The 13,586-nt window shown below is 37.6% G+C and overlaps 1 protein-coding gene across 1 annotated transcript; it reads right to left on the bottom strand.

Moving 5' to 3' along the window:
• Nucleotides 1–1,101: 1,101 nt before the first annotated feature.
• Nucleotides 1,102–10,223, bottom strand: LOC575352 (extracellular calcium-sensing receptor). Its single transcript, XM_030973580.1, is given in 4 exon segments — nt 1,102–3,704; nt 3,707–4,357; nt 5,031–5,154; nt 9,409–10,223. Coding segments are annotated over 4 exon segments (1,608 nt in total). The 5' UTR covers nt 9,895–10,223; the 3' UTR covers nt 1,102–3,357.
• Nucleotides 10,224–13,586: the final 3,363 nt, after the last annotated feature.

Below are 13,586 nucleotides of genomic sequence, written 5' to 3'. Positions count from 1 at the left end.
CATTACGGTAGCATTATTATTAATAATAGTAGTCACAGTAGTAGAAGTTGTAGTTCTAGTATAAGTACTACTCCTAGTAGTAGTGGTGGTAGTAGTAGTAGTAGTAGTAGTAGTAGTAGTAGAGTACCAGTAAAAATAATAAAAGAACAAGAACAATAATAAATAGAATTAGATGTAGCAGTAGTAGCTCTAGTATAAGTAGTACTAGTAGAAAGAAACAGTAGTAGTAGTAGTGGTGGTAGTTTTATCATTATAGTATTATCGATATATACTACTATCAGTAGCACTATAGTTTCACTTGCAGCAGCGGAATTGTAGAAATAATAATAGTACTAGTAGTGGAGATGGTGGTAGTGGAGGTGGTGGTAGTAGATGTAGTAGTAGTAGTAGTAGTAGTAGTAGTAGTAGTAGTAGTAGTAGTAGTAGCAGCGCGTACGCAGGATTTTTTCAGGGGGGGGGTTTTAACATTTATAAATCGGTCCGAAAATTTCGCAACGACTCAGCCAGCCGCTGAATAAGCGGGGGGGGGGGGGGGGGGGGGGGGGGGTAAGAGGACACATTTTTTTTTTTTTTTGGTCCCAAAAAAATCGCAACGACTCAGCCGACCGCTGAATAAGCGGGGGGGGGGGGGGGGGGGGGTAAGAGGACACTTTTTTTTTTTTTTTGGTCTCGAAATTTGGAAATTTGACATTTTGCTCCGTTGGGGGGGGTAAGGTCACCTTTTTTAGGTCGGCCATGGGAATAATTATTTTTTTTTTTTTTTTTTTAATAATTAAAAAAAAAAAAAAAAAAAAAAAATCCAAAAGGGGTTTTAGGTTTTTTTCAGGGTTTACACACAAAAAATTTCCAAAGGGGGGGGTTTAACCCCCCCCCCTGCGTACGCGCCTGAGTAGTAGTATTAGCAGCACTAGTAGAAGTCGTAGTAGTAGTATGTAGCAGTAGTAGCACCTGAAGTAGTACTAGGAAGAAAAGAGCCATGAACTTGATCGCACTGAATAGAGCAATCTAGCCGCATTCTTAAAAAATATAATATTCATGCTTAATGTTCATGTTTATGTGTATATGCTTAATACGAAGAAGAAAAAAAACAACAATAGTAGTAGTAGTAGTAGTAAGAGGTACAGTAATATTACGCAGCTGTGCATTTTGTTTATGCATATGTGTATGTTAATGATATTAAATAAAATAATACTGAATCAACCATAAGCAACAATAACATTGGATACACATTAGGATCTAGCCCCGGGGGATACTACGATTTGGTTTGGACGGGGGTGTGCCGCTCAAGCGTCGAAACCCCTACCCATTAATAGGGGACATTTTGGGTCATGTTTCTCGAAAGGGCTCACCATTCCACAATTTTGCAAATTTTGAAAGAAGGACCCATTTTCCCGGACCAGTGATCTTTTTGTCATACAATTAATTATCATAACGAGAACCATAATGAATTAACACTAATCTTAGACAACATTAAGCCTAAATATATTACTCATTGCGGATGTAGTATCGAAAATAATATCACTAGTGTTACTATATTTTTTAAACCCTAATAACGATTGCAAATTAAAAACTGTGGCTAAAATTAAATGAGATACCGACAGCAATCATGGTACTTATTGGTTTTTCACGAGATACACTTAATTTGCAAGTTATATATTTAATAAAAAAATATCAGTATGTTTCAAACATGTAAGTGTTGGTGACTTCAACCGTGTGTTAAATGATACAAACATATTTAATTTGCATTAGATCTCTAGTACTGTATTTTTTTTCTTCTTCATATCTCATGTATGTATAGGTATCGCTCATAGAGGTTAGATATTTGAGAACGTAAAGTGATGTGTGTGTTGAACTTAATAATCTTTTAGTGAATATCCGCATTGTCAACACAGTTTGTGCTACGAACAATCCAGAACCTGCCCCTTTAAAGAAGATGAATATAGCATTATGAACTATTCATACCATGGATGCCATAGGTGCCATTATCAACACTTATTTTCATTAATTTTTAATTCCTGATCATAAGGCATGCCCCGTTCGGAGAATAGTCGTACTTTTGATACGCGACCATGCGACTCTGAAATCAACTATGTTTTTTTCTTCTTCTGAAGAGCCATGTACTGAAACTGTTGCTTGTAGATTAACATAATGTAATTTAACAACATTCCTGCCTAAAGCGTTTTGATTACGACATCATTACGTAGAATAAAAAGCGTACATGTAATCAATAGACGTGATAAAAGAGAATCTAGGTATCAAATATTGGTGTTGAGCATGATAAAGATTGCAGTCTTAAAAAATCGTGTACATAGATTGATATCGGAAGCTAGACACTGGAGATTACGCCAGTATTTACATACTGGTAAAATATTATTTTTTGTACAGTTATACTCTTCATTCAAATCATGATTAACGCCATGTCAAAAGACAAACACAGTTAAAAAGAAACAGGCACATTACAAATACCCTGTCAAAATGAACATCAAAGTGGTATAAACAGTTCGTTGAAATGCATCATTTTAAACAGAATAAAACAATTGCCCCAATACATTACTTATTTAACAAAGCACAAGCGTGCTTTTAAAAGTAGATGAAAATGCCAGTGGAATTCTTTCCTGCCATGCTATGATAACATTATGTTTTGCTTTATGGAAGTCCAGTATATTTTAAGAGGAGACAATAAAAGCAGTGGCTCTACATTTACATACCAGCAAATTGACTTTTGTTACAGGTGCACTAAATGATTTTCCAGTCAGACAATATGTTGCTGTAGAGAGGTTGTTTCATATTTAGTGTCCATGTCATGAGCTGTTTGTCGCAACGATACTACTATTCGAAAATGGAGATTTCAAAGTGCATGCATGTCGTTTGACCTATAGTAAATAATTCGTTTTTTCCACTACTACTCATTGTTGCAGAGAAGATCGCGTCAGGTCAGTCCTAATAACGGACATATCCTGAAATAACTTGAAATTTCTAGACAGACCAGCGAAAGATTCGTGCTAAGACTGGACAACTACTCGAAGGATAGACCTTTAGTACTATATCATGAACGCTACTGCATGTGTAGATAAAGATTAGAAGACGACATATATCATTATTTCGTTAAATGTTATGAGAGAAGAGCTTCGTACACAGGCTTCAGTCGACAAATGGAACAAACAGAGAATTGCCACAGTCGATTTGTTGTCGCACTCAGATAGTATAATCTACTCCGAATATACTCAATACATTGTGACTGTCCAGGACTTTGATCCATGGCAACTGTAAAGTTTAGAAGTAGCACAGATTCGTGCTAAATATGAAACCACGTATTCGAGAAGAAAAAAAAGTTAAGAGTTTTTATTTAGCTGTCTACTAGTGGGAGGTGGTGATCGTCCTGGTGCGTGATTTATAATGGATGACGTCGTTGTTGCCGAGGGAGCTATGGAACTCCGCCCCGACGGGAAACTTTGATGCTTTTCTTCTCACATTGTTTGACGTATTGGTCTCTGGTCGAGCCAGGATGATGTAACACTTGGGAACAAACATGAACCCGAGAATCATTGCATTGGAAAGCCACGTGGTGATCATCTGCAGCAACGACTGCAGACTGCCATTGATAGAAAAGTAAAGGGGAAGGGAAACGATCCAAATCACAATGTAGAACATCATGGTGACCGTGATGTAACGAGTCTCGTGAAAGTTCTCGGGGATTTTCTTGCCCTGAACGAAAGGACAAAGCAAATGATAGCAATAAGCGCAATGTAGCTGTACATGACAATAAAACAATACAGGTTACTCTCGCAGACGATATAGACCTTGGTTGTAGAGAGATTGTATTCGACTTGAACACGAGAGGGCGCTAAAGAAAGGTAAGCTGTCACCACGGCAACCTGTATGACCCAGAGGAGGATGAAGAGCACGACCTGGGCAGATGTATTACGTAACACGCGCTTGACAAGAGATTCATTTCGCCATGATGAGGTATCGAAGACAGCCAAGATTCGTCTCGTTTTGACTAAAAACAAAGCCAAGATGGCAGCGTTGAGGACGCTATGTAGGGCGATACGAAAGTTGCAGGTCCAGTTTGTCGGCGTGCCCACGTAGAGGACGGGTTCCACGAATCCCAGCATGAGGAGACAGAGAAGACAGTAGCTGAGTGGACGATTTGAAGCACGGACTACTGCTGTATCATGGTGGTGAATAAAGATTCCTAATGATACCAAGGTACAGATCACGCCGATGCCGCAAATGACCAAGCAGACAATAGCAACAGGATCTTGCCATACCAGCACGTCAGTGAATTTGGGCAGACAGGCTGTCCGGTCATCGTTCGACCATTCGCCTTCAGGACATTGGATGCAGTGTGTTCGACCTGTCATAAAAATATGGGGAAAACGAAGGTTAAACATTTATCACTTGATATATGTCACACCTCACATACGGGAATTATGTAGAAATTAATCAACGTTAAGTCTGAATCATAATTTTGTTTTTCATTTAAATAAGTGGTTTAGTACTGATAGTGCAACTCGAGGAAACTATCCAGACCATGATGGGAGAAGTTCATTATTTAAACAATAGAGTGTGAATAGGGATATTTTTAAAATCGTCAAAGGGATCTCCATCTTACCAAGAACAAGCACCGCATATGCACACTTTGGCGTGCACTTTTGGTCCAAAGTCTTAAATTTATCTCTATTCATTTTATGGAATATTATTTCATTTCAAGAGCCATGCCTGTCATGTGATAGTGCTATAATGATATTCTTCCACACAATACGCTCACTTTAACCATGACTTAGATAACTAAAGTTGCTATAAATTTTGATGACGCTATTCTAAAGGGGGGTCGTACATGTATGAGCCTTTGTAGGTTGAATCATGATTTGTGCCAATCGCCAATCGCCAATCGTTCCAACATATTGATTGCCTACATTTATTGTCGAATTCACAATGTGGCAGGGAGAATGATGCCTTTAATAATTCCCTTTCCTTTGAACTTAATAGTTTTCAAAATCATATATTATTCAGAATCTACTATATACCTGTCTGGTTTGTGATGGAGCCGACCGGACAAGCCTCACAGTCAAAACAACAGGGAGGTGAGCCCTCTCTCGTCGACTTGACATATCCAGGTTGGCAAGCCGCTCGGCACACTCCCTCTGGGGGCTGTGGGGGAGAATATTTAAAAATAGGGAAATGGGAAGGAGATACACATTAGAAAGGTATTATGTTTGAAGGAATGAAGACTAGATAAATGAAAAGGGAAACAGAAATTTATTTTGTTTGGAAATGAAGCAAGAGGAAGTATTTATTTGTAATTTCATTTCATTTATATTCATTTTCGACCCATGGGATGGGTGAGCCCTTTTAAACAAGTTAAAGTTTCAAAGGGGTCCTAAAACAGTTAAAATTCTACATTTTCAAAAAAAAAGACATATAGGAAATTCCTAAAAGTACAATATAATTTTTATGACATATGACAAAATGACCTTTTTCATTTAAATTTATAATTTCGCTTGGACTTCGCTCAAGCTTCCTATCATTTCCCTATGTTTATTTATATCATGTATATCATAATACAATCGTCATGTTCAAGGTGTCACTATCTGCAGTCTCTGGCTATCATCCATTATTCCTCCGTCTCTCTCTCTCTCTCTCTCTCTCTCTCTCTCTTGTTTACCATTCATGTATAACATTCAATGATCGAGGACACGGATGGGGTGACAGTTTGTTTTCATTGGGAAACACATACGGGAAATGATAGAGCTTATTTGATGTTTCACGAAAGTGACAGAAGAAGATTAGAGAACATGATCATCCCTCGGAAAGACTTTCACTGAGAATCAATCAGTAGGCTAGATTGTTTACAGTCTGCACTCACTGAACAAAAAAGAAAACCAGGCTGTTCTCACTGCTTTAGTCCGACTCTATAGTTACTGCCAAACCGGGCGGTTCTTATTGCCAAATAAACAAGTTGTTCTCCGCATAATTATTATCAGCGATTGATCATGCTAGCTTCAAGTATAGACAAAGACATCTGGTATGACTATAATTGGTCGATTTTTAATTACAAAAAATACAGTATAAACCGCTGTATTTTACCGGGATTTCATGAAATATCATATGATTAATCGAAAAGATTTTTGTTCTTGTTTATAAAGGCATGATTAATCAAAAAAAAAACGTATTGTTTTGTAATTATCATTCTATAGGGTCATTATCATTAGTATTATTATTAGAAGTAGTAGAAGTAGTAGTAGTAGTAGTTTGTTTTTTGTTTAATTTTTTAACACGATTTCATACAAGTTCTATATGTACAGGAACTGTCCAAATATATCCTATAGTAAGGGCAACATTGCTAGGAAAACGTTTTTCGAATATCCTTCAATCCACAACAAATATGTACATTGGATTGATGAGGCATGCAGGGTGGACCGATCATGGATGCTGATAAAGTGAGGTGGTGCCTGTTTTGTGACGCTGCGGGACTCTCCATGGTATACGGACTTGGTCAGAGAAGCTCAATATTGACATTTCTGGAGCATTCTCTTTTGTCTCTCCAGCTAAGCTTCTTTCTGCCATTTCCTATCATCGGGCACATCTAATTCTTGCTGAGAGGGTCTACATAAAAGGCCGAGGTGGAGGTCGTACTGCCACTTACTTAAATGAAATCCTTGATGTTGGGGAAAGATATTGGAATCTGTTTGAAATAAATGATGGGGAAATGACGTCGGTTGTTCAGAAACTCTCTGTTGATGTGTTATTTTGACCATACCGATCTTATGCTACACCATTTACAATTTCAATTTTTCTTGAATGTATGTATTTCGTATGTACTCGACTTGTGTGCACTTTTCAAAAGATACCTATTATTTCAATACTAAACGCATTTCATTCATTTAAATTACATAATATACATATATTTATTCATACATGATTTTGGCTTAGTTTGTTCTACTCGACCCTGTTGCAAAAAAATATATATATAAATATGCATCAGAATGTTGTTCATTAACAATCGAATAGAGGTTAGGATATACGAAAAGGCATACTTGTTTTCAACTCGTCTCTTCGCTCGTTAAGTCTCGTCCCAGTATAATTATGTGCCGAACCCTCGATAAGCTTATTGATAATGAACTAGTCGTCTTCTTCCAATATAATTATCGCAGGAAACGGGACTGTTGCCGCCAGCCCCCCCCCCACCACCTGATGCTATATCAGTCTTCTTCAATCACCCATTCTCAGTCGAATTTTTCTGTTTACAAGAAAGTATCTCGTATCTCTTTTGCGCGCCAGTCCATCAGTGTAATAGCAGTAGCGGGAATAAATTGCCTGTTTTATGAGGCCGTAGACCTGCTGCATCCAAAAACGAATAATTTTCTCTGAAAGGCCAGTCGGTGAAGATGAAAGATTTTTATTTTAACTGGGAAGGAGATGGGAAATGCAAATGACTCGTAGAGCGATGCACCTGGTTACAAACTCGAGAGAATATATCGGTGTTTACGACCTAATTCCAAAACGCCGGCCCATTTTTTCATAGTCTTTCTTATTTCGAAACGCAGTACCCCCCTTTTTCTGAGAAATACAGAATGGGGAAAATACGGGAAGGTAAACAAACTATTTTTTTTTTAAACAGGAGGAGTACACCCTGTAGATGGGGATAGGAGATAATAAAACAAAATAACAGCAAGGGACTCGGATAAGCTAGGATAGGCCCCGTAACGATGACATGAGATGAGATGACTGATCACTTTCTTTTCTTTCTCAGAAAGCCAAGATGGCAAATAAGGAACCCAGGGGGTATACGCAAACAAGGGGTATAATTGAAAAGTAGCATATTTGGAGTCTTGAAAACAAAACAGGGAATGGTTGCGATTGATCGCGAGTTACCTTTTTCTTTAGTACAGGGTTGCGATTGATTTCAGGCTACGTACGATTTGCATCACTGGCATGACATACGGCCCTGACAAACATTCAACTTTTTTAATTATCTATTTCACTTTCGCTTACAATTTTGTAAAGGTTTTTTAAAGACTTGTACATATTTCTTTCATGGTGAAGCATAATAGTGCATGCAAGGTCATAAAGATCTATTGACCATCCATCAAATAATTGCAGAATTATTTTTTTCTTCAAAGAACACAATCTTATATCTTACATTCCTTATACAAAGCAATACAGAAGTAATACTTTAATGTATTTACACAAAACATTCTCACTGTGATTCTTACCAATTTGCTATGCATTAATGATGATGTGTGAATGTATTTCATATTCATATAGTATTTGACATACTCATCAGCTTTTTCATTATACAAGGTTAGGCCTACACAATACTAAATTAGAGTGGTCTTTTAGTGTATGGACAAATAACATGATATGCCCTCCTATAATGCAGTGAACCCATAACTTTGTCAAAACATATCAATTTAGCGAAAAAGTTGAAAAAATAACACATTGCGATTACCCACATGATCATCTCCTGGACTTCAAACTAGGATACTCCATCTTTTTCTGGGATAAAAATTGTTCTAATTTCCCCATATTTCATTTTACCTCGATACCTTCCGGCATAGAACGTGTCTCGTACACCTACAGTAGATTGATAGTATCCCATCGCCGATTATTATCCCTTTAGTACACTTGCTCTCTATAGTATAAGCGCATATTTATCACGATAGCCCTTCGCAGACCATTTCGTCATGTATACACGCTCTTAATACGTTTTTTAATAAGTTGTATATATCTATTGCTGAAAACCATCGGAGGCAACTAATCTCATGAGCGTGCCAGTAGATCCTATTTTTAATCTATCCCCTAACAGCGATATATCTTTGCACTTTTAATCTGAATTTATATTACCTTTAAGTAGTATTGTAAATTGGCAAGGTCGCCTTGTCGACCCCTTACGTAGATAACAGCCTAAATAACAAATATGATTTTACACCGTCTGTCTTTCTGCCTCGTTTACCCCCCCCCCCCCCCCCCCCCATCTCTCTATATATTTCTCTCTTTCTCGTCGCTGACTTTATATCACTTGAATTAAGTCGATGTTCTCTCCTTTGGCTGAATAAAATTACATTTTTATTCAACTTTTTTCCTTATAGATTTTGACAGATTTCATACAATATCAGAATTGTTTATAGCATACAACCTAAAAGATATATGATTCTTGTTATAATGACGTTGAAAATGATTGAATTGAAAAGACTTTGTGAAAAGATCTCGCATCTCGCTGGTGCACATTTCACGTTCATTCCGCTGACCTTGAATTATTGCTAGAAATTGTTATTATGGAGTTTATCATTTGGTTCTTATTTGAAATAAATTTAGGAAAGACGGAAAACGAACAAGTCAAAACAAGTCAGCGGTTGCTTGCTGATAAACAATCTCAAATATTGAACCTGGGAAGCCTCTTACCTGTCCCCCGTTGATGTCGTGGTGCCAGTCGATAAGTGTTCGATCCAACGTCAAAGCGCCCTCCCCGTTGGGTTGCACGTCAAACCGACCTATCTCAACGAAGCGCACTGTCTGCTCTTCAGTACTTGCTGATGAGGAAACATTATCGGATCGGGTGGCGCTCCCAGGTGGCACGGATGTCGCTCCCTGACGCTGCCAGTGAACGATGCAGAAGTTCGCCGCCATCTCTCCATTTTCGTTGAACGTATGATATGGAGAAGTGTCCTTGGAGCCCGAGAGCTTCGTGAAGTTAACCTGGTTGAGGTAATTGATGAGTTGCCAGGGTTCTAGGTCGTTTAGATCCGGACATCTGCCTTCTGCTAGTAGTCCTCCAGGGGTTGTGCATTCTTCTATGCTTCTCAGTGTATAGGCGGCTGTGTAGACGGCTAAGTAGACGTGGTAGAGACTGAATGACCGGGAGTACCCTCTGACACTCTCCAGGTCCATAAGGTCGTGCGATGCGCATTTGGCGGCAATGGTTTTATTTGGATCCGAAAAGCTGCAGTGGAAGTTCGTCTCCCAGATCTCTCTCAACCATGTATCATTCTGAAATCTATGGTCTGTAGGATTTAGAGAAGCCAGATACGGGACGAAGCCGGGTATTTCATGGGTTTGAAGTACTACACCCAATACATTTCCAAGAATTCCATAGTTCCTGCTAGAAATCGCCGTTGAAGTTGCCCAAACATCGCTTGCGATCCAAGTAAACTCTATAAAGTAAAGATAGGAGAAATGGAAATTAGCTTAAAACGGTTTGTTGCTCGCAGATTGCAATTTTCATTTTAAGAAAATGTGATTACTTTTATTTTATTATTATTTCTCTATTTCACGGTGAACAGGCAATAAGGTCTGTAAAATACTACAGAAGTCAAGTTATTCATCAACATAATCATTCCATCTCATTGCATCAACCTATACTGACATTCATTGACATGATGACAAAGCAAATGCCCATTATTAACTGTGCATCAACATGTTTGTAAACAGTGTTCTGTAAGGAAAAAAATATATATGACAAAAGATCAGAGATTCATTTAGAATGTTCTAAAATCCATTAGACAGGGTTCAATAATGGCGACTCGTACACATCTCTTCTCTGCAAACACATTGAGAATAATTATCAATTTTGGATTTCTTACATTCTATTTCATGATTATGATAACTAAAGCAGATGGATAAAGAAGGAAAGCATCACCAAAATGAATAACCTCTTCATGATATCCGCAGACGATTTTTCAACTTCGGAATAGCCTCCATAATCGAATTAGATATGCAATATCGGCGATCGGTTCGGTAAGCGGTGGTCGTTAAGTGGCTGGGTGAAGCGCAATCATGACCCATTTCAAACATAATACCAAGCTTAAGAAAATAGTTTGTTTCTACTAACATAAAAACAAAATGTCATTCAAGCAATGCAAGACCTAGTTTGGTTGCAGTTTTTTCTTCTTCCTTCTTGCTCTCCAGAAGGTAGAGGAGCAAGGCTTTTCGCGTCATTGGTAAGAGAGACATAATAGGCGCTTTGAATGATATCCCCCTACCCAGAGAGGGTATGGGCGGAAAGGTTGCACTCAGCGTTGGCACTGTGCCCTGGGAATGTTGGGATGCTGCTGGCTATGAGCTTTTATCACGATTGACATCTCGGGTAGGGGATCTCACTTTAAAAAAGAAAATCTTCTCCGACCTGATGCTCATATGGTACAGTGTATATGTCATAATACTCTTCGTCAACGACAGCTTCGTCAACGACATCTTCGTGTTACCACAATGATTTTTCAGTTTGATTTACAGGGTATATTGTAATATCCTTTAGTTTGGAAGGTTCGTTAATACTTTTTGTGTGTGTAAATGGAACGCTCGTTTAGAGAGTGTTACTCCCCACCCCACCCCGAGTCCCTCCACGGCGCCGCCCTTGTTCCTAAATGCCATATCACTCTCTTAAATCTCCTGCCTAACCTGCTGCACTTTATCAGTTCTTGTTTCTATCCCAAGAGATACCATCTTCATAAAGCATCGAGAAACGTTAACTGACATGAAGGCTGTCACAAAAAAAATAAAGACATTTTGCTTGAACTTAAAAACACTAGAACTAGAGGTATTTTGGTCTATACACACACACACACACACACACACACCCACATGGACCGTTTATTTTGTTTTGATATGTTTGCTTTTCGGAAATAAAGGTTAAAAAAAACGATGGCAAATTATTCAAAATGGAATGGTATATATATCAGAATTTGACAGGTCCATAATTATTTAAAATGGACCTGTCTGTTATTCGTTATCTTAAAAACAAACTAGATTATATAGGTAAATAGATGTGTTGGATAAACGATGGTTTTAATTTCCTGTATTTCATCAGGTTTCATGAACGCTCTGATTATATCCTTCAGAGAAATGGATTTGGAAATATTAGATTATCTGGCTTAAAATCAAGCCACCTACTCTTAACCGCATATTATAGTAACACTTGGGATATTCTACGGTCGAATCGTGTGTCTTGGCGATCCACCCACGTCATGCAAATGGTAATTAAACATGAAATTTAAGATACTGATGGCTATAACTTCATAACAACTTTCATAACAATGGTTGTTCAGTCAAAAAGAATTATATAGAATAGATTAGATATTCGTTACTTCAGGAGTCTCTAGTAATAGCAACCACAACGATCAAACCGACATCTTCTTACTTACCAACGAAATCGATCTACATTTTTTATAAACTGCCTAGTTTTTCACCTTTCCGCGAATAAAAACCGCAGAGTATATCAAACCTAAATGTCAGCGTTTAATATCAATTGCACAGGGACAGAAAAAAGAGAAATAATTGGAAAGCATCAAGGATTAGAACGATATCATCAGCGATGAAAGCATGAAATTTTAACTAAAAAAATACAAGCAGTATGCTAGGGAAAAGTAAGATGATAAGGGTTGTAACAGATAATTTTCTGTCGGTGAATGAATTTATAGATTATTGGCAAGTCGCAATGTATATATATATTTTTTTTGCCTATTAAAAATAATTTTCGGGTAACTTATCAACAAACTCGATCTCACATCCCATTAATAATGGTGTAACGACGCACCTAAGAAGGGGCATAGGCGGGGTAATTTTGTAGGGTTTCCATGTTATAAAAAAAATATAAGTTTCAGCGAAAATTTTGTTAGTCACTGTTTTTGCAGTAAATCAAAAGACCGGACAATAGGGGATAAAAAATGAACTGTTAGTGGTCTTATCGAGTTTTAATTAATGAAATACATGTTTCGATTTCCCAATTGATCGGCTGCGTTAGACCATCAATGCAGGCGCTAGAGCACTGTCCATTTTTCAAACTTGCGTCCTCATAAGTTTGTCAGGAATAACATCTTATTGTAATAAACAGTTATCTTTGTTTCAGGTTTTAATCTATCATCCACTTCTCCCCAAAATAACTCCTACTTCCATTTATCTGGTGATGCCTTTGCTAATATGGCCTATAGTTACCTCTTATATCTTAAGGAACTTGGATGTACGTCATTTCGCAATAACCAATAAGGAAAGAGTTAATTAACAACCTATTCCGGTACAAGAAGGAGATAAACAAGAGCAATTATGAGGTTTTGATGCTTTGGAGTTTTTCTTCCGCCGAATGAAAGCCTTTGCCTATCTGGAGTTCCTGGAAACGAAGCAAACTAAGTAATCCAGATTTATCTCTGTATTATTTTGACCGTCAGAAGAAAAGAAAACAAGAACTTAAAGCATTTTAAACCTTGGCCTTATGCAAGACAGTGACGTGCACGACAGTTACATCCGGGCACTTTTAAAATATCTTCTCCTTCGTGTAATTATACATCTTGTTGTTGCTCAGAATCCTTAATCTAGAAATAAAATAATAATGAACTCGCATGAAGGAAGTATTGAAGATACACTTTAAAAAGATATTACACATATACAGTTTGAAAAGAGACGCACGGTACGATAGATATTCATTAAAACGGTAATCCTGTTTTGAATAAAGAAGAGGTTCAATTTAACCATGACTGTTAAGAATACATTACATGTATCAGGGCGCTTTGAGAAAATATTATATTTATACTAGTTAAAAGCCAAGATCCAGATGAAATAAATTAATCACAAGCCTTTATCCCTCTACATAA

Source organism: Strongylocentrotus purpuratus, unplaced genomic scaffold (genome assembly GCF_000002235.5).
Source record: "Strongylocentrotus purpuratus isolate Spur 01 unplaced genomic scaffold, Spur_5.0 spur5_scaffold_6, whole genome shotgun sequence".
Classification (NCBI taxonomy): domain Eukaryota; kingdom Metazoa; phylum Echinodermata; class Echinoidea; order Camarodonta; family Strongylocentrotidae; genus Strongylocentrotus; species Strongylocentrotus purpuratus.
This window is presented reverse-complemented; position numbering and strand designations above follow the sequence as displayed.